Genomic DNA, 26,619 nt, shown 5'->3' with positions numbered 1-26,619 from the left:
AGGGCTTCAGTAGGTGTAGTGGTTCCTCCAGAAGACAAACGTTGTAATAATGAACACCACCCCCCACCCCCCTGCTTTCTGTTAGCTTTTATTGCTGAGCAGATGTCATACCGTATGGAATATCCCTTGGGTCAGCTGTCCTGGCTCTCTCCCCTCCCAAGATCTTGCCCATCCCCAGCCTACTGGGTGAAGGGGGGAAAATGTTGGAGAGACAGCCTATTCCATACCATTTGCGCCATGCTCAGGTCCCACATAATTCAATACATACATATGTATCTTCTAACCATCCCATTGTATTTATTTCTTATTACTGAAATCCCTTCTTACCAACACTTACAACTTATATTACATACTTAAGCCATCTTTGTACCCATTATACAGATTTATACATTCTCCTTAATTACTATCCCCTGTCCTTTAACACATAAATATTATTCTCCCATTTCATGGGCTTCCTCCACTCCTCCAAATATTCATAAGAACAGGGTATGACTTGGGCCCCATCTGTCAAGATGGGTGCTCAGGACAGGAGAAGCAGTAGGTTTGACTGTTGGGCACCAACACTGGCTTGGTTTGGGTCATCGTTGTACTTGTCCAGTTCCTTGTGAAACTCACTCTGTGTTCACAGGGGCTACACCAAAAGCCCATCGGTGCCCTGTTGGGTCCTTGAAGTACCCTCTCCTGAGGTAGTCTATGCCAAGGATACAAGGGGCCTCTGGGCCCGTCACAAGGGAGTGCTTTTGCCACTTGTCCCCTGTTAAGCTCACCTCAGCCTCCAATACAGACAATTCTTGGCATTTCGCTGTCACTCCAGAGATCCAGATGGGTTCAGTGTCCCTACACCCTCATGGTACCAGCATACACTGTGCACCAGTGTCTACCAAAGCCTTATAATTCTGTGGGTCTAATGTGCCAGGCCATTGAATCCATGCAGTCCAGTACACCCAGTCATCCCTTTCCTCCTCCTGGCTGAAGGTAGGGACCCTCTGTTCCGGTTCCTGGTCAGAGCATTCATTGTCTGACCCTTTCAGTGCCAGACCAGAAGTCCCCTCACCAGGATCAAGGGAGGTGATCTCAGTCCTTCTATGTCTGACAGATTACTGATTGCCTTCTTGTCTCTCTACAGCAACTAAACTAACAGCCTTCTTGGGTGGCCCCTTCTTAACAGCTGTTTTCCCCCTCAGTTCACATACACAGGCTCCCAGCTTAAAGGTGGGTTCACCATCCCACTTCTTCATATCCTTCCCCTTGTCACGCAGGAAGAACTAGAGTGTGCCACGCAGCATGTGCCTGGGACCCCCTTTCCCTCTGCCTGGGGCAGGAGGGGACTGATTTCTTGGTGCACCCCTGACAGCCAAGGCGCTGGCCCGTAGGGATGAGGAGGGAGAGATTTTCTTCAAAGTTTTGGAGCCAAGAAGACACTGTCTCCACAGTTGGTGTATCCATATCTGGGCAAAACATCATTGCCAACCTGTTAGAATATGATGCTGGGGCACTTCGAACCACCTTCGTCCACATGGCCCGTGTGCACAGGACATCCTCTGGATCTTTGGGGACCTCATAATTGTCTAGATCGCTGTAGATGACTTCCAGCACTGCTAATTCTCTCAGGTACTGGATGCCTTTGTTTGCACTAGTCCACTTTCCTGGGGAGTTCACAAGATCTTCCTTGAATGGGTACCTTGCCTTCACACTTGAGAGGAGCTGTCTCTAGAGACTGCTAATTGCTGCCTCTTTTCCAATTCCTCTCTCAATTCCCTGGCTCCTAGCAAAGGATCCCAGCCGCTGGGCTTCTCTACCGTTCAACTGCTGACTGTTGACCCTGTTATCCCAGCACCAGAGCAGCCAGGCAGCAATCCATGCACCTGGCTGGCAGCTGTAATCTTTCTGCATGTCTTGAAGTTCTGATGAGGTCGGAGACCAGGTAGTTTCTGCTTCTTGTCTGAATTATCTCACTCCTTCCTCCAATTTCTTTGCTGAAGGACCAGCTTCTTCATCAAACTCTTCCTCTTCTTCCTCCTCCCCTACTAATCAATGATATGGACCCATTTACCTCCTTGTCCACTGTTTCTTTTTCACTACTGGGACAAGTGTAGTTATTGTTTGGGTTCCTACCTCTACTATCATGTCCTCAGTTGTAGTTTACACTCCAGTCTCAGTCAAGGTATTCTCAGAGGTGGTTTGGGCCCCTGCCTTAACCACAGTCCTCTGATAGTACTGAGCTGTGGCTCAGTAAGCACAGTCCAAACCCCAGTACAGTGCTACGAGCTGCTGGTTTTCATTGGGGTAGGCAAGGCACCCTTCTATCAGGTGGTGCGTCAGTTTGCCAGTTCAGGGACCGGCTGCCTCAGGGCATGTTTCAGTATTGCCTCACGCAAAAGTTGTCTTCTCTTACACCAGGATGACACCAGATTCCACAAACCCCATAATATGTCAACAGTATTAGTATTAAACAGCTCACGTAAGGGTGAACAAGGACCGCGGGAGCCTGCATAATAAAACAACCCATGTCAATCCCGGATAGGAAGAGGGAGATGTATTCCCTCATCCTCTCCACAAAATAGCTCCCTCGGCACAGCAAGGTCATCAATTCAGGGCAAAGCACATAGCCATTGTTTGTACTAACACGTTCCCAAAGCTCAGCAAAATAAAGAGATAAGCAGTGCAGCCAACAAACTCCGTGACCCGCACAGAGGCTTGCTACTTCATAACTACTACAGCTATAGCATGCTTAATACAAAACTGCCATTGTCTCAGGCCCCACGTTGGGTGCCAAAAAGGACTGTAGTGGGTTGACCTTGGCTGGCTGCCAGGTACCCACCAAGCTGTTCTATTGCTCCCCTCCTCAGCAGGACAGAGAGGGAGAAAATAAGATGGAAAAGAACTCATGTGTCAAGATAAAGGCAGTTTAATAAAGCAAAAGCAAGGCCACGCATGGAAGCAAAGGAAAACGAAAGATTAGTTATTTCCCATCAGCAGGCAACGTCCAGCCACTTCCCAGGAAGTAGGGCTTCACTATGCATGGTGGTTGCTCCGGAAGACAAACGTCGTTAATAACGAATGCCCCTGCCCCTCCTCCTCCTTTCTGTTAGCTTTTATTGCTGAGCGGATGTCATATGGTATGGAATATCCCTTTGGTCAGTTTGGGTCAGCTGTCCTGGCTCTCTCCCCTCCCAAGATCTTGCCCAATCCCAGCCTACTGGGTGAGGGTGGGAAACACTGGAGACAGCCTTGATGCTGTGGGAGCACTCCTCAGCAGTAGCCAAAACACTGGTGTGTTATCGACACCTTTCTAGCTACCAATACAAAGCACAGCACTATGAGGGCTGCTGGGGGAAAATTAACTCCATCTCGGCCAGACCCAATACAACTGTTTATTTAAAAAATTAAAAGAAACTTTTAACAAAATCACGCCGAACAATGAGGATCTGAAAAGCCAGGCAGCACTGGGGGCATCATAAAGAGAAATGCTCTGCAGGCCCTGACCAACCCAAGGGCTAGATATGCAGACAAACACCTCCAAGTGGATGGTAAGACCTTGTTCCATTTCTCTCATCCAATCAGCGATACTGCTTTGTAAGCAGATGAGGTTGTAAATTAGAAACCTGAATCTCTTGTGCATCCCCACAAGGTGCCCAGGCACCTGGACGGCTCCGATGGTGGTAAGCTTTTAAGAAGTTCCATTTGAGAGCAACCACGGCTGCAGTCGCAGCTTGGAGGAAGACACCTGCTTAGCTGCAACGTGAAGAGTATGTCATAGCACGAGGTCCGTGTGACATGCTGTGTTTCTTCTTACCCAGAATCCTGCAGAGCTGTCCTTTTTTTTTTTTTTCCCTTGTTGCCCTGTATCAGCACAGAACATCCTCTCTAGCCCAGAAGGAAGGGGGAATGAATACATGTATATCCACAGTCTAAGGAGGGTCACCTTTTGCTGGAACTTGGATCTCACTCCCTACCCCAATCCAAAATGCGAGAATAGGGCTAGCTCTGGAAGGACAGAGTCCTCTACGAGCTAGGACCCATGAGGCAATTAATAGATTGCAGGCTGATGATTTGCCTTCTGCATCTGAATGATCTTGCCAAAGCCACCTCTTCCCACATCGTAGTCTGTCCGGTATTCATCTCGCACCTGGGGCACAGCAGTAACACAGATATTAGTACCCTGCACTACCTGTCTCCTGCTAGACTTCAGAATCATCATCCCCTCCTTCCTCGATTGGTGGGGAACCAAAGTTCAGGTTAGAAGCACTCTGACTTGTTTGAAATCTCTTCAAATAATCCACTAAAAAGGTTGTAATGGTGGTGAAAATGACCCATGAGGATTTATCTGATGGCTGAGGTCTTTTTAGACAAGAAGCAAAGAAGACCCCAAACTATTTTCATTCAGCTTTGCAGTCCAGCTGTCTTAACTGCCAGGCTTGGCCTCCAGAACATTTTCTCCCCTCCACCCTGGATATCTGCAAAGGAACGTCACCTTTGCACTGGTGCAAACTGCTGCATTATGGGATTGGCCTAGCAGCTACGCTGTCCCCCTCCATTCAAATTCTGCATCACTTTGAGTAGTAGCTTAGATTAGGGAACATTCTGCTTGCATTGTAGGAAGTTTGGAGTCCTAGATGGAAATGGCCTTAGATTCTATTTCTAGCTTTTAACACCAGGCACCAGTTACGAAAACAATCTGGGAGTGGCTAAAGTTCATTATCAGGTCTTTACAGTTTACACATTGTTCTGCCTAAGACAAAACTAACAAAGCAGTACACAGTCTTAGGGGGATCAAATTCAAGGTATGAACTGGTATTGCCTTTACCTGTCCTCCGGTCTTTCCTCTTCCATACTGTCGCCCCTCCTTAAACCCTGCATCCCAGTCAGTTCGAATAATGCGGTCATCTAGTCGTGTGCCGTTGATAAATCGCATTGCGTGTTCAGCGTCTGCTCTTGTGTAGTATCTGAAGCATACTATAAGGAGAACTAAGAGTGCTTTTTTATTTTCCCTGTAACCAAAAAAATAAGAGAACTATTGTATTTGAGAAGCAGAAAACCCCTGCCTTCCAGCCTTTTCTACTGTTCCCGCTCTTCTCTATGGGATCAAAAACTGCACTCATATCAATCCAAGCTAAAAACAGCTCCCACTCAGGAAGGATTCTGAACTTCAACGTTAGTACCTGCACAGACAAGAAGTAGCTTTGGATCGCTTATTTCACTAGTAGATGAAACAAGCACGTTAAAGCCTTGCTAAGGGCAAGAAATCTGTAATATGCCTTTTTATAATACGTGAAACTTGACTGAATTTGAACAAGAGGGGCAGGCCTCACAGGATAGCTTTGCAAAGACAGTTTGCGGTACAACTTGTACAAGCGTGTACCCTGTGCTTGGGAATACTGCCATGGCTTATTCTGCTACTTCATTCTGGTGTAAAGTTAAGGTGACAAAGTGAACGCGTGCTCTGGCCACGCAAGAACTCAGACTGACGATTGTAACAGTTCTCATTTTGTCCCTAAAAATCATTAAAGAAATTAACAAATTAAAGGAGCTCTCTGCCACCTCCAGAAAGTACAGCAGTGGTAGAACATTTCACCTACAGCACAGTACATTCTGTCTCTCAATCAAGGTGGTGATGGGGAAGTAGCAAGGTTGGAAGGGAAGTGCTTGGTAGAAAGCACTTGATTGTCATTCCTTTTCAGGTTTTCCACCGCAGTACAGCTAAGCTTGCTGTGCAGAGAGGAACTAAGGGTGGCAACCACACATGGGCTGACAGTAGCAGGGAGCCAAAAAGGATACTCGACAAAGCAAAAGCCACAGGGGGTTTTCTTGATCTTGTCCAGCCCCATGACAATCCTCTTGACGTCTCCACACTTAGAGAAGAGCTCCTGGATCTGCTCCTCGGTGGTGTAGAAGGACAGGTTGCCAACATAGAGCGTAGAGGAAATTTTCAGGGATTTCTCCTGCAGCTGCCTGCTACCCTGAGAGCAGAGGGGAACACAAGAAGGGGTGAGCATGCCTGCTCCCCCCTCCCGGCGCGAGGCCCCGGCGGGCACCTCCCGCCGCCCCGCAGATCCGGTGTCCTCCCACTCCCCGGCTCCTCGCACCGCCTTGCCCCGGCCACAGCCCTCCCCCTCAGGCGCTGCTCCACCTCCCCGCCCCGGCCGGGCTCCGCTGCCTCGGGCCCCGCCGCCCCCAACCCCGCGCCTCAGGCCCGGCCGCCGGGCGCACCCGGAAGTGCTGGTCGCGGTACTGGCTTATCTCGCAGTAGGAGTCGCTGTTGAGCCCGCTCAGCGTGGTGTGGAGCAGCCCCGACATCTCGCCTCCGCCCGGCCGGGCCCGGCTCCCGCGATCCTTCCAGAACCGCCGCGGCGCCCACCGGACAGCAAGCGGGGGAGTCAGTCCGCCGCGCCGTCTGATTGGCTCCGGCGCCTGTCACTCGGGGCGGGCAGGCGGGGCGGTAGTGCCGGACAGCCAATCGGCGCGCGGAGTCACCGGCAGGGCTAGGTTCGGCGCAGCCATGGCGCCGGGCCCGGCATGCTCCGCGGCGGTGGGCGCGCGGGGCGGGCGGTGCGCAAGCGCAGCGGCGGTTTTCTGTCTCCTCGCAGTGCGCGGGTGGTGCTGTGGGGTGGCTCCGGCCATGGCGGGAGGGAGGCTGGCGAGGGTGGAAGGTACCGCCTGCCGCGGGCTGGGGGCTTCCTTCCCGCTAAGGGTCTGGCAGCCGCCGCCTGTTGATGGGCCATATCTCACGCCCCCACTCTCGTCCTGTCCTACAGGGCTGGTGCGGGAGCTGCTGAGGGAGGAGGCCCCGTCCCGCATCGCCGCCCTCACCGAGGAGCTCTTCCAGGCCGCAGGGAGCATCTCGGAGGAGGATGGGAGCATGGCTGAGGTAGAGCCCCGGCATCCCAGCCCGATGCCCCTCTCCAGCTCGCCTGAAGAAACAGGGGTTTCATGTGCTTCGCACTACACAGCAGCGCTCGCCCAGGTTGGTGGCGGCGGATGCTGCAGCTCTGCGAGCACGTGCTCCTGCCTCCCGTCGTTTGCGGTGAAGCTAAACGTTAAAGTCTAGCGCTGTTGGCGTGTAAATAAAGAACTTTGTGTTTTCATCTTTTAACCCAATAGCGAGAAAGTCCAAACTAAAGTGGAAAATGTTACATTTAAAAAGTCAATGCAAAATGTTGATCCTAAGTCTAAAAGCATGCATCATAGTGGGAAAAGTTACTAGTGTCTTAGTAATGTTAAGGTTTTTATTACTTCAATTTTCTAGTTGTATCTAATTGTAATTTCAAGTAAAAATACCAGCATAGAGTGCTGATGCATTAAGAGTTTGGTACTGGATCAGAGGAGAGGTCCTTTTCATCCTGTACGTGGACTTTGATAATGATAGTAGATACTCGAGGAAGAAAAAACCAAACATGTCGTTTTAACTGCCTGGTAAACCCAGTGCGTAATATTAGAGTGGGAAGTACTAATTTTCATACATGGTAAGAGTGAATTAGGTTGTTGTTTATAATGTTTTTAATTTTAGGGGTTTTTCCTTCAGTGTATTTCTACTAGAGGAGTACTTATAAAATAGTAAACATCTGCTTTAAAAGGCCTTTTTCAAAAAGAAGTCTGATGAGTAATACACGAATCTGGAATAAGAACAAGACCAGCTGAGATATTGTCCAAGCTTTTTCTCCAAAATTTTATTTTGAAGGGAGATTTAACTCATAACAATTATCTAAGGAAGACTGATTTTGAAAGTCCTAAATTTGTGACAAGGAGCAAGATAGGTTAGCAAGTGTCACAACAGAAAGCATGAGTAGTGCAATCTGAAAAATATAGGAGCATAAAACTGGTATCCTTCAGTACTTCCTGAATCAGTTGGGCTAAATTATTTTTAAAGAAAGGAGAAACCATTAAATTGTAATCTTATCTCTTCGATAAAAGGGGCCATAAAATGTCTCCTAGTTAGGCAAGAGCGTATTTGTAGGCAAGATGTGCCATGGAAACTAGGATTTGAAGTGATGGAAAGTGCAGCCCTTCAAGGTGGGTTGTTAAAGGAGCTTATTGCCTTTATGTGGGACTGCATAATCTTTTTAACAAGAATATATATTCAGTAGCCTTTGTTCTTTGTTTGCTAGTATCAGAAGTTTCCTGATGTAGGTATTTAAAATAATTAAAGTACTTAGTTTTCTTTTTGATAGGCAAAAGAGGTGAAGCCTTACTATAAATACATTCTCAAACCTGATACAATTCTTACAGGTCTTTTACAATCCCTTCAATTTTTTCAACATCTGTTTAAAATGTCCATAATGTTATTTTGTAAGCTGATGGTGAATCAGTTGTATTTTGGACATGGTGATGTGCTATTGCACAAATTTTGTATCTCTGAGTGTTTATGAGAAAACTTCATCCCAGATGGATATGGTAAGTGAGGTCATGTTTTGCTAAGTTTGGAAAAAGACTTGATAGAAACGTAGGTTAGGACATTTCAGTAATACGGCAGCTTAATGGGGTTTGTTTAGGAACATATTTGAATGTTTCTGAAGTCCACCACTTCACGTATAGAATTGGCTATTATGCATAATTTCAAATTGGATGAAGGCAGGGATGGATGATGTGACATATATGTGCTATTGGTCATATGATTAATTAGTTCTTTTTAGTTTCGGGTCTTGGATTTACAGTCGTGTTCTTTCTTAACTTGCTTCATCTTAGAAGTGCTCTCATGTTTTTAGAAGGTGTGAAATAGTCTAAGACTGAATATATCTTATGAAATACGCTTATGAAAAGAGTATGTGCTTCCTGCCAGCTGCTTATAATTCTTCTGACATGGTGGATCTATAGAAAAGAATGATCTGTACTTTTAGCTGAAGAAATGCTATGTGGTCCATTCAGCATGCCTGTTTTCAGGTCACTGTCCCAGATCTCCCTGTGGGATCATGTAACAGTTTCATGGAAAACGCACACCTTTGACTCCAATGTAACAGGAAGTTGCACAGACATGTGGACAGGTCATTACTGTGGTACACATGAAAGATGGTTCCTTTTCCAGTAGTAAATTTCAATGTGACCTAAATCCAGGACAAAATTAAATCTAATGGAATTCTCCTACTCAGGTTGAAGAGGGTGCAGTAAGCCTGTGGAACTGGGCTGTGACCAAACACATGGGTTCTGTTGTCAATGATGAGCAAAGAGCTAAACGTACGTATATGTTCTATACCTTCCTAAATGTGTTTTGTGTGCTATAGCATGAAAAGGAAAAACTCTCCGCTGACAGGCATATATGTAGTGCTGTAGATTTGTTTGGATCTTTGCAGGTAGGGTGTAGACAAAGGAAAATACACAGCTAGGCTTGTATAAACAGTTTAGGAAGGAGCATCCTGGTGTAAGAGTAAATTCCTTTTGACACGGAATCAGTGTAGGCATTCTTATCCCTCCCCCTTTCCATGCCAGAGCATCAGTAAAGAGGTGATGTGACCAAAGGAAGCTATAATTTGCTTTCTAGTGTCTGGTTTTAATCTAAAAACGTATGGAAATAACATAGATGTAAATTTTATTTATATCAAGTGAGATTGTTTCTTTAATGTAACTATCTCATCAACGTTTACATACAGAAAAACTCTAAATCCTCTTTTTACTTTGCTGCTTTAGCCGGGTACACAGCTGGTGGGTTTGCTTGGAGCCAGGAGCAGGGTTGGGAGAAAGCAGAAGTGAGCTTTTGGCCTTTTCCCTCAACCTGTTCTTTATGTGGTTCTGCAGGATTGCAATATCTGGCCTACATTTTTGTCTTGAGGGATTATAGTCAAAATTACGTATAATCTGCATCATATAAGTAATATCAGGTAAAGGGAAAAGGGTAAGTTTACACAAAATAAGTAGTAATTGTAGAGCATAATGTTCTCAGATCTTGTATCACAGCTGAAGGGCCAGGGAGAGGCTATTTTAAATACATTAAGTGGTGTCTTTTCCATCCCTGAAGTATAAGGAGGGCCTGAAAATGTTTTTGCTTTTTACTTTGAAAATGTAAAGATTATTAAGCTTCATTTCCCTATTTTGCTGAAGGCTGTTTTGGGGCTCTCAAGACATGTACTGTAAGCACCTGCAATGTAATTAAGTCTTTGAATACCAGGTATTTAGCTTAAACTCTCTCTAAAATGCTTAACAGGTATTTTGATGAGAATATATTTTTTTTTTTCTTACTGCCTAAAAAGAGTTTTAAGCAGCTTGGGTAAAATTCAGACTGCTTTGACTCCTGAAGCTTTCAAGTATTTCTCTCTTGTAATTTAAAATGGCAAGCAATCTTTCAGATATGGCAGGGCCTGACTTTCAAAATAAATAAAAAAAAATGAGAAAAGGGAACTTATGAATATCTGCACTGTTTTCTTGCAGTACGGTTTGTTGCTTGCAAACTGGTGTGCCTTTGTGAAGGCAGTGATCCTCCAGAGGGAACTATTCGAAGACAGATTTTGGTAAGGCTAATGGTGGGTGAGCAATGAAGAACAGTTGATCACCAAGGGAAGCCTTCAAACCCTATTACCATTGCTTTGGAAAGGGAGTGAAATATACTTGTAGTTCTGGGGAATATACACACTGAAGGGGGAACTGTATTATCACAGGGATACCTTGCTGAGCCAGTGCAGTTAGGAATTTCTGGACAGTGCGGTTGGTATCACATCTTTGTCATATGGTAAAATGTTACATAAGCAGCATATTAATTTATTTCAGTATCTTATAATATTGTCTAGTAGGGCACCATAAGTCTTATGCTGCATCTGAATGTTAAGGACTTCATTCAGACGTGAGGCAGTTGTCAGAAATTGAAGAGCTGAAATACCCCTCTCCTATGTTAGATAGAACTCATCTCATTGATGCACATAACATTGCCTTTCTTGACAGTGACAATATTTTCACAAAGCACTTATAATTTTCTCCTTCAGATGTCTATGAAAACTGGGAAAGGATGGATAGATATTGGAAAAGCTGATCTTGCTGATGGATTTCTAGAGATTGCCATGAATGTAAGTTCTCCGGTTTTAATCTCTTATAAACATACCTATTTGTAAGTTCCATGGGTGATGCCTATGCTTTGTTTTTCAGAGTATAGAAAAACTGTATGCGAAGTTACTTAAGGGGAGCGATGGTGAAGCAGATATTCATGTGCACAAAGCTGATGTGGAGAAGAACCTCTTCAAAGTACTCTCTTATCAGGCTGAATCAGTATGTGTTCTTCCCAGTTTTCCTTATAAGTCACTTGGGGTATAGAGGGCAAACTCTGACCCAGTTATTAGACGTATGAATGCTTGGCATTGAAGACTTGCTGAGGGATATATTTCCTTCAATTAGATGGAAGATAGCAGATCTTGTGTTTGCATTCAGTGTTGCAATCGCTTAATGATTTTTAATTTGCCTAATTTATCGCAGTAATTTCTGCTGTGGTGTTTATATCTTCTAGTTCACATTTGTTGCTCTGATTTGGCTAGCATGGCTGTTTATAAAACAAACAGCTGCCTTTCCGAATCATAAATGTGTCAGTTCCAAAGTGTCCTGTGCTTGACTGAAGAAGGGGGATAGGACCGGTGTAGAGCCTGGGTCCCCCAAATTGCATTCGTGTAACATATGCACAGCAAGGCTAGTCACTTTGGAACACTGATCATACTGCGCTAGTATTTGCAGCTAGGCTGCTTGAAAGTATATGAAGGTAGTATTTATCATGGCTGCAGATAGCCTGGGTTTGTATCTAACAAGTAGATACTATAAGCCACATGTGCAAAGTCTTCTGTAACTTACAACTTTCATGACTTTGCAAACTCACGATCATCAAAGCTATTAATATTATATGCCATCAGACAGAGATCTTTCCATACATGAATACCCTCTCTTCCATGACCTCATACATGCTGCTTTCCACGTATAAAGGCTTTAAACAGTGGGAGAATCAGTATAAAATTAAAAGATCTGGAAACAGTGAGTTCCATGACATTTGATATTTTCTTTAAAGTCTTAACCTCTGGCATCATACAGTGAGGTAAGAATCGTGTTGATAATTACATAAAAAAAAAAAGCCTAGTGCAGTATGAGAGGTCTGAAAAAGTGCTAATGGTTTTCTAGGGGATCAACAACACAAATTACGATAATTCTAAGTATGTAATTTAGAAATTCTAAGTTTTGTGAGGCATTGTTGTGCCTGACTGAAGTTTCTGAGTACTTTATCAATGCTATAGACTGTTATAGACATATGAGTGTAAATATGAGAAAATGTAGTTGCCTGTGTTTGTTGATAACACCACTGACCTCAGTATCTAGAAGGGGAGTACTGTCCCCAAAATTCTCAAGAGCTTCCCTAAACAGGCCAAAGCAGTGGCCAAAATGTTTAATTTGATCATGGAGACAAAAGAGGACCTTAAGTTATTGGAGAGGTGGTTTAAGATTTGCTGAACTGCTGTATCATCTTAACATCTGAAATAACTTGTCCCATGCATCTGGCCTTTTCGTACTACTTAAGGACTGCAGTGGTTTTCTGGATGTCTTTATCATCTGGCAATATATAGAAATACACAGAAGTATTGTAGCACTGTAAGGACAGATACCTAATCTCAAACCTAGCTTTACTGAATGTGAAAAGCCCAAGTCCTATTTCAGAGAATCAGTCTTTTAATTAATTTTAAAGACAAGTTGCCCACTAACAGTTTGTTGGCATGCTCTACTGCTTTCTTAGGCAGTTGCTCAAGGGGATTTTCAGAAGGCGGTGATGTGCATGCAGCGCTGCAAAGATATGTTGATGAAATTGCCGAAAGAGGTAAGTGAAATCATCCCTTCTTTATCGTTCCAAACCTTGAAAATCTGCTTTCCTCTCTATATGTTAAAGAATGACGTATGCCATACAACATTTTGAAAAGTACTCTGTACTGTGTGTCTGTTCTATTGGTTGCTGCTTTGAGATTTTCCTACTAAAAATTTTGCATGAAAACAGCAGGTTTGTTCTTCAAAGTTCTTTTCCTTTTTTTTCCTGGTTTCTTATAGTTTATCATTTGAAATAGAATGATAAACTCTTCCTAAAGAATGAGAGAAGACAAATTAGCAAGCAAGGTAAAAAGATTTCTAAATTGAATATGCCACCTAATCTTCTACAGAACCACGTGCATTTTACATCTTGATCTTGTATATTGCTTCTTCACTTGTACCCATGTGAACTTTTGCCTGGAGACAGATGGGACAAGAAGAGCTGAATTACTAAATCTTTGATATGCAAATCTATCACTATCCTCAGTACACATCTTCATCTTCATGAAGGCAGTCCCCATGTGCCGTAAGAAGAGCCGGCAGGGAAGACGACCGGCCTGGCTGAACGGGGAGCTTTTGCTGGGACTCAGGAAAAAAAGGAGAGTTTATCACCTTTGGAAGAAGGGGCAGGCAACTGAAGAAGAGAGTACAAGGATCTCGTTAGGTCATGCAGAGAGGAAATTGGAAAGGCAGAAGCCCAGCTAGAGCTCAATCTGGCCACAGTCGTAAGGGATAACAACAAATGTTTCTATAAATACATTAACAACAAAAAGAGAGCCAAGGAGAATCTCCATCCTTTACTGGATGCGGGGTGGGGGAACATGGTCACCAAGGATGAGGAAAAGGCTGAGGTACTTAATGCCTTCCTTACCTCAGTCTTTAATAGCCAGACCAGGTGTCCTCAGGGTATCTAGCTCCCTGAGCTGGAAGATGGGGATGGAGAGCAAAATAAAGTCCCCATGATCCAGGAGGAAGCAGTTAACGACCTGCTATGCCACCTGGACTCTTCCAAGTCTGTGGGGCCTGATGGCATCCACCCAAGGGTGCTGAGGGAGCTGGTGGAGGAGCTTGCCAAGCCGCTCTCCATCATTTATGAACAGTCCTGGTTAACAGGGGAGGTCCCGGACGACTGGAAGATTGCCAATGTGACGCCCATCTACAAGAAGGGCCGGAAGGAGGATCCAGGGAACTACAGGCCTGTCAGCCTGACCTCGGTACTGGGGAAGATTATGGAGAGGTTCATCCTGAGGGCGCTCACAGGGCATGTGAGGGACAACCAAGGGATCAGGCCCAGCCAGCGCGGGTTCATGAAAGGCAGGTCCTGCTTGACCAACCTGATCTCCTTCTATGACCAGGTGACCCGCCTAGTGGATGAGGGGAAGGCTGTGGATGTTGTCTACCTGGACTTTAGTAAAGCCTTCGACACTGTCTCCCACAGCATTCTCCTGGAGAAGCTGGCGAATCATGGCTTAGACAGGTGTATTCTTCGCTGGGTAAAAAACTGCCTGGACAGACGAGCCCAGAGAGTTGTGGTTGGTCACAAGCGGAGTCCCCCAGGGCTCAGTTTTGGGACTGGTCTTGTTTAATATATTTAGCAATGATCTGGATGAGGGGATTGAGTGCTCCCTCAGCAAGTTTGCAGACGACACCAAGTTGGGGGGGAGCGTTAATCTGCTGGAGGGTAGGAAGGCTCTGCAGAGGGATCTGGACAGGCTGGATGGATGGGCCGAGGCCAATTGTATGAGGTTTAATAAGGCCAAGTGCCGGGTCCTGCACTTGGGTCACAACAACCCCATGCAACGCTACAGGATTGGGGACGAGTGGCTGGAAAGCTGCCTGGTGGAAAAGGACCTGGGGGTGTTGATTGACAGCCGGCTGAATATGAGCCAGCAGTGTGCCCAGGTGGCCAAGAAGGCCAACAGCATCCTGGCCCGTATCAGAAATAGTGTGGCCAGCAGGACCAGGGAAGTGATCGTGCCCCTGTACTCGGCGCTGGTGAGGCCGCACCTTGAATCCTGTGTTCAGTTTTTGGCCCCTCACTACAAGAAGGACATTGAGGTGCTGGAGCGTGTCCAGAGAAGGACGACGAAGCTGATGAGGGGTCTGGAGCACAGGTCTTGTGAGGAGCGGCTGAGGGAGCTGGGGTTGTTCATTCTGGAGAAGAGGAGGCTGAGGGGAGACCTTATCACTTTCTACAATTACCTGAAAGGAGGTTGCAGAGAGGTGGGTGTTGGTCTCTTCTCCCAAGTGACTAGTGACAGGACAAGAGGAAATGGCCTCAAGTTGTGCCAGGGGAGGTTTAGACTGGATATTAGGAAAAATTTCTTTACTGAGAGAGTGGTGAGACACTGGAATAAGCTGCCCAGGGAAGTGGTGGAGTCACCATCCCTGGAGGTGTTCAAGGAACGTGTGGACGAGGCATTGTGGGACATGGTTTAGTGGGCATGGTGGGGTTGGGTTGATGGTTGGACTTGATGATCTTACAGGTCTTTTCCAACCTTAGTGATTCTGTGGTTCTGTGAAGCTTTAGAGCTATGAATGGAAGCTTCCCATTGCACTAAACTGTTTTTTGTAGTTCTTGTGTCATAGAACAATGTTCACAGAAAACAAACTCTAGCATATGCAGACTAGTTCTTTGTTTGCAAGGATAAAACTCTTAATATGTTTATATCAGAATAAACTTCCCCACATTTATTTTCATTTGCCTACTTTAATGTTTTCACAATATTTAGGAAACATTTTGTACCTGTCTCTGGTACAGGTAGTAAAAATCAAAGGGGTAAATGTAAATTCTGAAAGGGAAACATAGGAAATACGGTTGAAGTTTAATTGGGTTTTTAACCAGTTAAACACCAACCAGTTTTAAATTGTTTTTTGTGATCTGCAGGCCTTGTTGGGTGCATCTGAGTGACGAAGTCAGTTGCAGGGATCTAGCTTTGATTTGTATAATAAGAGCAGAGCTTCTCACTGTGAATTGTTGAAAGTGCTTGCTAGGATCTTTGCATTACTGTTCCTCATTTAATTTTAAATGGATTTCATGCTTTTCGCTTAAACTCCTCCATTAAATAATATTGAACTTCTCATGATGAATGCTCTTCACAAACCAGGAGCACTGATGCAGGCAAGGAAAAGGTTTCTGATCATGAGAGATGCAATTTACTTCTGGTTTAAAGAGTGGTATTTAAACAAAGAGAAAAAAGGGAAGAGCTAGTGATTGCTAAGTGACTTCGAAACTTTTGGATCACTAGGTAGCCATCAGTCCTTAACTCTACCAGGCTCCCGTTGTACCACAGACCACTTGCAGTGTATCACAAGGAGATTTGTTGCGTTATGGTAATGTATGGTACCACTGATCAGCTGGAGAGGATTTGCAGCTTGTCGTCTATGAACCATAGCTGGGAACTCTTGCCCTACAGGGTGAAATGCCAGAATTGTTCCAGCCACTTGTTGTTTAGAGAGGTGCCAGGTTTATGGGAATATTTAGTGTTACGCTTGACGCCTGGAACACAATAATTCACTGAAATAGTATTTTAATTATCCTTTTAAATACTTCTTTTCCAAGCATGCAAGTAAATGACTGGGGTATGCCACAGTATGCCTACAGCATTATGCTAAACAATTTGCAACCCTCTCAATACAGTAAACTTTCTGTTCTGGAAAGAAAATGTTCACAAATGAATTAATGAAAAATAAGGGTTTCACAGCTGAGAGTGATTGGTTGTTTTTGTTCATGCATGCTGAATCTGTGCTTTTGTCTCTGGGTTGCAATGAGATAAACAATAAATTTGAAGCAAGATGTTGTGTTACCTCTCTCATTCTTGCCTGAGGATTTGAAATCTGTAGTCGTTTTCAAGAAACATAGTTTATACTTGGAAAATAAAGTTACTGTAGAGACAAAATGAGTGTAAATATTGGCAACCTGTTGATATATAAAATGACTTTTCTGTCTCTTCTTTGGACAACATATGACAACTGCAAATCATTTCAAAGGAAAGACAAGTTGTTACGAACAGACATTGTCAGGGCTGACTGATAAAGCAGAAGGCAACAGTGCTCTGAATAACCAAGCATTCAAAACCAGTTTTCTCCTAAAACTTGTAATGTGGATGTTCCTTTTTTAACCTCAGAGACATGCTGGGAAGAAGAGGTAGAGTCCTCTTCACTTAACTATGTAAAACTTTTTTGTCATTTTTAAAAATGAAGTTGTAATATTCCAGTTTTTCCTCTCAAGTTTTAATTTTTGTTTACACAGTTCTAGTGCTTTCAGCGTGATTTCTTGAGGAACTATTCTACCACATGTGTTTCAAGAATCCTGCTGTTTTGCATGTCCTGGACTGGTTAATGATGCTTTCCCACACAATTATGATTCCATTTTAGTCATGTTCAATATCTCTTTGTATAAGGTCAGAAATTATAACAGTGGATATATCTTTAAAGTAAAATGCATTTTAAAGAACCTGAGACTGGAGTGCCATAGATCTAATGATGTTTCTACAAGAGCATTATAGAAGCAGGAGTCTTTTATTGCAGACCTGTTACCTGTCAATCCTCTGTTACAATTTTGGAGTGGAAACCTATGAATGGAAGAGGTATGAACAGAGCTCCTTCTGGCTCAGGTAATGTGCAAAGGCAAACAAAATAAAATCCTGCTTTTGAGATGTAAAAACATGTGAGAAGGAGAGAGGGGAGTAAGGGAAGGTAGAGGTTTAATTAAAAAGGTCTGAATACCAGATTTTAGCTAAACCAAATTAGCTGATCAGATACTTAGTGACTGTCTTACTCTGTTGCCTAACATTTATGTCTGCTTTCCACATTGATTTTCACGTCATCAGAATGGAAGTCGTCTTTCCATGGTTCTCATCAATTTTCTCCCTAACACTTCTTCCAAAGAGATTATTTTTATGAAGAAGCTGTTGCCAGTTCTTGTGCCATTCGTAAATGATAGTGAAGGGATTTGAAAACTTTGGAAAAGAGTAGATTAATTTTTCTGACTGGTTTTAAATGGATTTGTTTTAAACAGTGTTTGAATTTCTCATAAAGGAGGTGCTTCACTGAGAGCAAGTCCTTGACTGATGAAAGACACAAACATCAAGGTGAAAAAGGAATAGTTTAGAGATGGTTTGGGTAGGATCCAAATAAGTAATGTGGTATTACTAAGGAAGAAAAAATGTAGGCTGTCGTGAAGAGTACCCTCATGCCAAGGTCACAGCCTCAGCTCAGAAAATTTGTTTTTATTTCTTCTTGTTATTTTTCTTCTAAATAGTCAGAAGCAAATGGCAACATACCAAATTCAAAATAGTTATGGTCACATATGTTGTCAAAGAGGATTTGTAGAAATGCTTACAATTAATTACAGCTGGTGTTTTGGAGATTATTTTATATTTTATTCTTGTGGAAAATTAAATACCAAGTCCTGATGACAAAATTTGAGGAGGAAATAAACCTTTGCGAAATGCAAATAATAATTTGGAGAAAGACATGTAGCTCCATCTAGTGGGTTAAGATTTCCCTGTACTGAGAATATATTAGATGAGGAAACACATGCCTAGTTACTGTTTTTCTTTCTAACAGTTCTTCATTTCACAGCATTTGCAATCAAATCTGATTTTGTGGAATTACCACTGCGTTTTCTCCTGGGTGGTCCTTTGTGCTATCATTTAACTTTTAGAAAAACAATGGGGAATCATGACTCCCAGGTTCTGTTTCTGTCTCTGGTATTGATTTGCTGTGATCTTGAGACCAGGTCATGTATAACTTTTGTGTGTGACTATATTATATATTCAGGTGAGAATGAGAACACTTGGTTCTTCAAAACCCCTATGCTTAAAACTTACAAAGCCTACTGAAATGTTTGAATAGAAGATGTTACAGAAGGTGGTGCAACAGGTTGAAGAAAGTGATTGAGTACAATTTCTAATGTGAGGATTTAGAAAGAAAACAAAAATTTTCTGTTCTCTAGGAAGAGTGAGTGCTGAGATTAGTTTCTGTGATTTATGTGGTTTCTAACTAGTTAAGAAGTGGGAAAGGATAGGAATGTTGCACATATCAGAAGACTGGCTGAATTTATGTCTGTCATCCTATTTAATGCTAACTTTGACTTATCATTGATAGCCAGAGTTATGACATTGGGAAGATGCACGCGAAATACTCTGTTGGCAAAGAAATGCAGGTAAGAAATGGAGAAATTGCTGTTTACAAATAGGAGGATTTTGTTGACTTGAATCCACTGTATCATCTGCCTCTGCTGTGCCAACCTGACCAGTGATTCTTTGGCCTCCTCTTTAGTAGTGTCTGCTCTGAAGTTTGGCAAAGTTGCCAGTTCAGTTGCTGTGAATGTCAGTCTGAGAGTTCAGTCACTGGTGGGTGCCCTTAAATCACGTTTGAATCTACTGTTTCACAGAAATTAAATTGTAGAAAGTATGGCTGAAGTAGACCCTGAAAGGCCATCTCTTTTTCCCTTCCCACTCTTCTTTCAAGGCATCATCAGTTACATCTCTGTCATTTCTTATAGATGTTTGTCTGTCTCATAAGACTTACTACTCCTTTTACTACCCACACTGGATATGGAGAAGATTTTAATCTCTCCCTCTTTATATAAATAATTTATATATTTGAAGGCAATTATCAGGTATGTCTTTGTGTTGTGGTTTTTTTTTCCTCTCAGTGAAGTTTGTACCTCCTGTTCCTTCAGTTTATTCTTTCATTCTGTTTTTTCCAGATCTCTGATTTTCCTTGCTACCCTTCCATTCTCCTCTGAACTTTAGTTGATTCATGTCCTGTGTGAATCGCAGTGTTGAAGACTGGGTATACTTCAGAACTGAGCAATCGCTTTGTATGTCTGATACCAGACAAGCATAATTTGACTCAAAGAGCTTTTATTTTTCATGACGTTAAATTTTAAGTCTTTTGTATTCATATGTATGTTCATGTGTGGCTGGGGTTTTTTTTCTGCTCTGCAGATGGCATTTAAACTTCCCGTTTCTTTTTCTTTCCAGGCTAAAGTGCTGCGATTGTTAGCTACAGCCTATTTCGAGTGGGATTGCAGTCTGTATCTTGACAAGGCATTGAAAGCTATAAGCTTGGCAAATCAGGTAGTAATGTGTTACTGTATTTATGGTGTGCAATAGTTGAAACTCAAACATTTATTAACGTAATAATATGGACCACATTAATCACTGGTTTGTTACCCTTGACACCAGACAGGTGTGTTTTCTTTGCTTCGGTTTTCGTACTCGTAAGTATGTTTTGGTGTTTCCAGCTTTTTTTATAGAGAAATACTTCTTTGCATGTGGACGTAGAGCTGTCTTGCTGCCTCATATCTATTAATAGTGAGGTCCTTTGATAATGATATGACTAAAATTTCTCTGGCACATATTCCTGAAAACTGTACAAACAGAATAAACTAGAGTGTGGCCCACCTGAGATTTATAGCAGCTTGCTTTTTATGCAGCAGACCTTTTGTCTTGCTTTGGGTTATAATGGATATGTCCATACTACATTTTGAGTCCCCATCTCATTATTTGTACAAATACTTGAGCAAGCACCAAACAGAACTCAGTTTTGAAAGCTGTATAGCCATGCTACATCAGTCTTGTTTCAAACAATTAATTTAGCTACTGCACTTTACTAACATGACTGTATTTCTTCTGGAATGTGAAAAATGAGCTGTATAAACATACCAGCTACCCTGAAGAAAGTTCATATATCACTAAGCAGACACTGCAGTGAGGTCTCTTGCTCTTGTACAAACTCCGTTTCCCATATAAAGACATCATTAATTTTTTGCTTCTATCTTTTCAGGTTAGTTAGAGTAACTTAAATTTGAAAAATTTATATTTGCCTTTGACCATTTTTGAATTTCCATCATCTGTTTCATCCAAAACAAGTTTTAAGTATAAAATCCTGTTTTAAATGAAAGCCTAAATTCAGTTTTCTACATGCTGTTAAAACTTTCAGGCAAATGATGACACATGTGCTCATGAGATCAGGATAAAAAGCAGTGTATTTTAATCATTCAAATAACATGCTACTACAGTATCTAAGCCCTTTGCGGTTTTTATTGTATTTACTTTCGCAAAACCTTTTGAGGTGGAAAGTGTTTTTATCATCATTTTTGATAATGTATGTTTTGATATTGTATGAGGGTATGGGAAACTAGAAGAAAATTTTTATTCTGGAGTCTGAAATGTGCAGTGTTTTAGTGAGAGCCTTCATTATTTCCATTTGCTCCCATTGTTGTTCTCGCCTAAATTTTGTATTATTATGAGCTACTTTGAATTCTGCTAATATTAATTCTAGAGTAATCCAGCCATTTCACACATAGAAAAGCAGGAAATGTTTCTGTCATTCAGTATTGTTCAGCTTCTATTTAAAAGTATTGGAAATGGGCCATAGCAAAATGAGAATCATGTATCCCTTGCTTTCATTGACCTCATGGTCTTTTGGCAGTATAAGAATGAATAATAGAGATGCACACTGCATTTGAGAAGAACATATTACTGGTTGCTTCAGTCATTAAAATAGAACTGAAGAATACAGTAGAGTGTATGTGATTTTTCTAATACTTGCCTGTGTTATGAATGTGCTGGACTCTTACAGGATCTGTATTCTACAAACAGCTGTCCAAGTAATCTATTGTTTTTCATTATGCAGGAGAATTTGCATCCAGCAGGGTGTTTTTTGAAAGTTAAAATTCTTCTTAAAAGTGGAGCATCAGATGAAGATATCAACTCAGGTATCACAGCTCTCTATAGATTTCATAGTAAGGTCATACTACTCCATATCCAGGAAGATGGCCTGAGTTGTCGATAGAAAAGAAAAAAAAATAAATCCCTTTCTCCTGTGTGTTAGAGAATTAGACATTAGCTAAATGTCATTCTGGTTTTGGAGTGTGAGACATAGTAGTCAGTGTTCACAGAGGAGTTACCCAGGTGCTAATGTAAGTTTGAATGAAGCATGATTTTATTTTTGTTGAGAATTTAAATAGACTTGCTGAAAATAGGGAAGGGGGAAGACTCTGAAGCCTGTTAGAATAAAGACAGTGAAAATACAGCAACGTAAAGGTATGGTTTCTTTTAGACATATGCCTAAGTTTACTCAAAAAGGGTGTAGGTGGATTGTCTCTTATGCAGTCAGCATAGAAGAAAGGCTTGTGAAACATTGCTATTCTTTATGTGTGATTTTGCAGATTTTGGCCAAGAGATGTCAAGTGCTGACCACTGTGGTGTTATAAACCTGTGTTACCAGAGTTTATTTAGTTTATCTAGGGCATATAAACTCTTTTTGTCATTTGAAGAGAATTTACTTTTCTATTGGCATGAGAGAAGAAAGTTTTTTTGAGGGACTTTAATATAGAAAGGGTAATGTATCAGGAGAAATTTATTTCCATAAATAATGAAATCTTAAGGAAGAGAGGCTTTGTACTCTTCATGGTTGGAAAGCATCAGATGCACAATGAATGCTCTGAGAAATAAATGTAGGATGAGATGAGGAATTTCTTGCAGAGACCTGAATGGTTTGAACGCTTCCAGACTAGCAGGAATGGAAACTCCACTTCAGATTGCTCCTGGGGAATTTCAGCCAGCTTTCAAGTGGACAGTTATTCAAAACTTACCACTGCAATACCTGGCTTCTGTTCTGCAGTTTGAATTGTGACGCCATAGTGTTGCCTATCAAAACACACTCTGCTTATATTTAGTATCACTAGGACTCCAGTCAGTTTTTCAAGTTTATTAATGAGTGGATGTCTGTCTTTTCTTGTATGGCTGGCAGAAAAGAGTGCTGTGTCCATGCACTGCAATTTCTCTCTCTCTTTTTTTTTTTTTGAGTAAAGGTTCCTGCTAAGTTTTAGGCATTTGACTAAAATCTTGTATTGTGCACTTGTACACAGGTGCCTTAGAAATTCTTCCTTTAACAACTGTTACAGTCATGTCCCTATGTGTTCCTTTTCTGATCTCATCCAAGCAAATGTATAAATCTTATAACTAACCATTCAGCACAGTCTAGCAATTTTTAAACTTTATCCGAGTGGTCTAAACCTGATACCTACTTATCAGCTGATGAATTGACTCGTGCTGATACTAAAGGCATTAGGCTTAAGTAGTTCCCATTGCAATGTGATACCACCACACAGCCTGAGCACTGAGCTCAGTCTTAAGTGGTTCCTGCTGGATAAGGATGAGACATTTTGATGGAAAGCAGCTTGAGGCAAAAGTTTGTGCTATTAATGCCTATGCTGTTCCTGTTTAAAGAGACAGAGGGCTAGATTCCAGGGCTATCAGTCTGTCCCCTTTCTGTAGTACTACATTAATTGTACAGCAAAAGGGAAGTCAAAGCACAGTAGACATGTTTTATTCTTCCTTTTTTTTAGAACTATTATATTGGGGTTTTTGTTTTTTGGTTTGTTTTTTTTTCCCCCAAAGAAGCTGTAAGAGGTAAATGGTAAATTGAGCAGTTACATGTCTAAGTTGATTAAATAATCTCAACTGCTTTGTGTTCTGTCTAGCAGTTGCAGAATTCCTGCACCATGAGATGTCTTTAGACTTTTGTTTGAATACTGCCAAACTGCTGCTGGAGCATGGAAGGTATGAAACCATCACTAAGTGGTGTGAACACAATATTTGGGCTTTATAGGTGTTCTTTTATAAGCAAAGAACATCTATTATACAATGATGCTTTATTTTAAATAAAAACTCACAGAGGCAGGTAATCAGTTTTGAGATGAAGCCTGTCTTTTCTATAGCAAGGTGGTGCAGATTATGGCAGCAGCAGAATAGGGTATGAAATAATGTTGAGTGGCAATTTGCAATGCTGTAGCCTTACTTTGGAGTGATAAGATTCTCCCTATGTAGTTTTAATATGTATCTGGAATAATATATATATGAGTCTGGAATTACCTGACTGAAATATTTCTTCCATATTGACTAACCAACCCTCAGAATGAAAGAGTTTGGAGTCCTAGAATCATTCTTGTGAAAAACAGTATAAAGATGAACAAGTTACTGCAAAATAAATTGAGGCATGAAATTTCACACTGTTGAATGCCCCATCAAGATTACCTATGTAAATGCTTCTATCTTGCAGTAAATTCTTATTCTTTCATTGTGAGGAGAAACTCTCTTGTGAATACTGTGGAACAAGCATGTGCTAATAGGAAGTTACTAGTGAATAGATGAACTGCAGTAAATTCATACCTTGACTCACTCTTGTCAGTGTGATTGTGTGACAGTAGTATTAATGAGAAACATGCTGTACAGTGTGAATGTGTTTAGAATGGAAAATTAACAGCTCTTCTTGTGCAGCCTCTTAAAAATGCATCTCTGTGAATAGGGAATCAGTTGCTTTTGATTTTCTGAAATCTGTTCCTGAACGATTTGAATCTTCACCTGACCTTGGAAAAATTACCCTGCTCCACATTGAGTTCCTGTTGCAGAATAAGAGGGAGCTGCTTGCTAAGCAAAAGGTTGAAGAAATTATTATAGGTCTGTATCCATCTTTTGCTGCTGTTTACTGAAAGCTGGATTTAGTTGTATAATGTCTTGAATTCTGCCTTTCACTTTTTTGCTTATTCTCATCTTTCTTTCTATTTGTGTCTATTTTCCCTTATGTTTCTTTTGCATGGCAACTCTCAACTTCCATGATGAATGACAGTCATGATAAAGCTCAGGGTTAAATTAATTTGCTGGAACAATTCCTCCTTCTTAGTGTAGACTGTGTGTGACTGATACATGTGGGATTAGAAACATTTATCAGAAGTTCTGTGTAGTGTTAATACTTTGTCCATCCAACCCAGTGTGTTTTTGTTTGTCGGTATTAAAACAGGTTGCATATCCTTGTTTGAGTAGCTGAACAACAGTTTCGTTTTCGGGTCTGTTGCACCTGTAGCACTGTGGTATTTTTTGACTGTCAGATCTGCTGGAAATCTGACCGTATTTTACATAGCATTGAGCTAGGTGCAAGAGCCATATTTATGTTGTTGAAGCATGAAAATATATATTCTCTTACCACTGTTTTTTGTGGGTTTTGTTTTTTGTTTGTGGGGGTTTTTTGTCAGAAGCAGGATATGAAACACTGGGTCCTGGCTGAAACTATTGCTGTGTCAGTGTTTTTTGTTGTAGACTGTGGGACAGTGTTTCTCAGATAGTTCTTAGGTGCTTCTCAGTGTGCTTCTTAAAGCTGTTGTAAGGTGATGATTTGCAGTATCTTTTCAGGTCATTATACTGGGAAACAGCTGTTGCCTGAAGCCTTAAACCAGCTGCACATCATCTTGTGGGACAGAGCTGCCAAACATTATGAGGTTTGGGACCAAACATAGTTGTTATTTGTATCAGCGAAAATTAAGATCTACTTTTTCTGACCTCTTTGGTTTATCTGTTTTTGGTTAGAGTGCAAGCTGTTACTAAGATCCCTGTCCCAGTTGGCACTAGTTTTATTTTCATACGGCTGGGTGTTGTTTTCCATTACAACATCAAGTTTCAGGTAGCCTCATCTCAAGGTTTGTACATGGGAACAGTTATGGCCAGAATTGATCAGCCAAGGAACCTGTGCAGCCCATCGTTCTAGCTCTGTCCTGGGAAGGGAACAAAAACCTGAAAATACTCTTTACATTGTTTATTTTTGTTTATTTTACAATTCCTACCCTCTGACGGTCAGTTGTTGCTTTAAGGAGCATGAAGTGTTATCATTTGTGTACCGATTTTCCTTTTAGCCTATATGAAGTAGCTTTGGATGCTTACATTGTATCTTAGTTCATTTACATTTGTACTGTGAGTATGTATAAGTTCTGTTACTCAAAACCAGATACCTTCTTATTCTTACAGTATTTGGAGAAGATGAGCTCATGTTCTACTCTTCTATTTCTGTCATATGCTCATTTCTTGAATATATAAAGAAAAACACGTGCCATTTTACTACCTTTCATCTGTGTAGTCAAGAAGGAGTTTTGCTAATGACACAGCTTCCTCCCTCCTCATTTTAAAATAAATTCTCTGTCCTACTATAGTTGGGAGTACCATCTTCAGCATAGTATCATCAAGGTTCACAGTCTAAATGGGATAAACACTTTTGTCTTTTTCTCTTAGTTTCAGTTGCTTTGTATCATGAAGAGAGAGGTTTTTAGAAATAATATTTCTGTTTTGTATTTAGTCATAAGAATGTCCTTTCTGGGTCAGATGAATGATCTATCTAGTCCAGTGTCCTGTCTTTGATAACAGCCGTAAGAATAGGGAAGACTAGGAATAGGTAAAGTGTCACTTCTCCTAATGAGTATTACCTGTGTTGTGGGACCAATGATTGGTCTTCTGGGGGAAAGGTTACACTATAATATACTTGATTATCTAAATCTTTCATTTTCTATGACTTTTTTTTAAAATTGGGAAAACATAGGCAGTTTAATCACACAAATAAGAGCATGTTTGGTTCTGGGGGGTTTGGGCTTTTTTTTTGTTTGTGGTTTTTTATTTCCTAGGCAAAAAGCTATTCTGAAGCTCTTCACTGGTACAGTTATTCTGTGAACTTCTACACACCTGGGCAGATAGATCAAAACTTGGCGAAGCTGCAGAGGAACATGGCTTCTTGCTACCTTCATCTGAAACAAGTTGACAAGGTATATATAATATATATGTATACATATTTATTTATTTGCATTGTTTTTATTTTTGTAGCTATGTTATTGGGACTTAGTTTACATCTTTGTTACTCTTCCTCTTCTGCTTTGAGAGAGGGAACTGTCTTTGGCCATCTTGCATCACCTGGCAGAGAGATGTTGTTCATCATCTTAGCTGCTATGGGGGCCTCTTGTATCACCTATCATTCTAATGGGGGGAAACAGTCCACAAGTTGTGTGACCATGCCTCAGTATATCAGGTTTTTTCT

The 26,619-nt window shown here is 41.7% G+C and overlaps 2 protein-coding genes across 3 annotated transcripts in view; one reads left to right on the top strand and one right to left on the bottom strand.

The window, feature by feature from the left end:
• Positions 1-2,803: 2,803 nt before the first annotated feature.
• On the bottom strand, positions 2,804-6,334 carry LOC104259715 (nuclear cap-binding protein subunit 2). Of its 2 annotated transcripts, none has more exons than XM_059824470.1 (4): positions 6,211-6,334; positions 5,779-5,960; positions 4,808-4,946; positions 2,804-4,129 (listed from the first exon to the last, which is right to left on the bottom strand). In XM_059824470.1, the coding sequence occupies exons 1-4, from the start codon at positions 6,295-6,297 to the stop codon at positions 4,031-4,033; spliced, it is 507 nt and encodes a 168-aa protein (XP_059680453.1). In that variant the 5' UTR covers positions 6,298-6,334; the 3' UTR covers positions 2,804-4,030. The 2 variants fall into 2 exon arrangements, with proteins under 2 accessions (XP_059680453.1, XP_059680454.1); XM_059824471.1 differs by having other exon boundaries at positions 4,808-4,929; positions 5,921-5,960.
• Positions 6,335-6,619: 285 nt separating this feature from the next.
• Positions 6,620-26,619, top strand: part of TEX11 (testis expressed 11) — a 36,166-nt gene continuing 16,166 nt past the window's right edge. Inside the window, 16 exon segments of the mRNA XM_059824348.1 lie at positions 6,620-6,688; positions 6,691-6,732; positions 6,734-6,964; positions 9,084-9,168; positions 10,357-10,436; positions 10,905-10,985; positions 11,065-11,184; positions 12,683-12,763; positions 17,278-17,363; positions 18,859-18,916; positions 19,743-19,838; positions 21,400-21,481; positions 23,252-23,330; positions 24,076-24,227; positions 24,957-25,042; positions 26,213-26,350. Coding sequence (XP_059680331.1) covers positions 6,620-6,688; positions 6,691-6,732; positions 6,734-6,964; positions 9,084-9,168; positions 10,357-10,436; positions 10,905-10,985; positions 11,065-11,184; positions 12,683-12,763; positions 17,278-17,363; positions 18,859-18,916; positions 19,743-19,838; positions 21,400-21,481; positions 23,252-23,330; positions 24,076-24,227; positions 24,957-25,042; positions 26,213-26,350 — 1,566 coding nt within the window.

Source organism: Gavia stellata, chromosome 14 (assembly GCF_030936135.1).
Source record: "Gavia stellata isolate bGavSte3 chromosome 14, bGavSte3.hap2, whole genome shotgun sequence".
NCBI lineage: Eukaryota > Metazoa > Chordata > Aves > Gaviiformes > Gaviidae > Gavia > Gavia stellata.
Note: the sequence above shows the minus strand (reverse complement) of the source record. Positions and strands in the feature narration are given on the sequence as shown.

What these genes read in the sequence shown, in the direction of transcription:
- LOC104259715 (XM_059824470.1), bottom strand. Translation starts at nt 6,297, where the DNA reads ATGTCGGGGCTGCTCCACACCACGCTGAGCGGGCTCAACAGCGACTCC. An exon ending in ACCGCGACCAGCACTTCCGG is followed by an intron (nt 5,961 to 6,210) that starts GTGCGCCCGGCG and finishes CTCTGCTCTCAG; the next exon opens with GGTAGCAGGCAGCTGCAGGA. An exon ending in GAGGAAAGACCGGAGGACAG is followed by an intron (nt 4,130 to 4,807) that starts GTAAAGGCAATA and finishes GCTGTGCCCCAG; the next exon opens with GTGCGAGATGAATACCGGAC.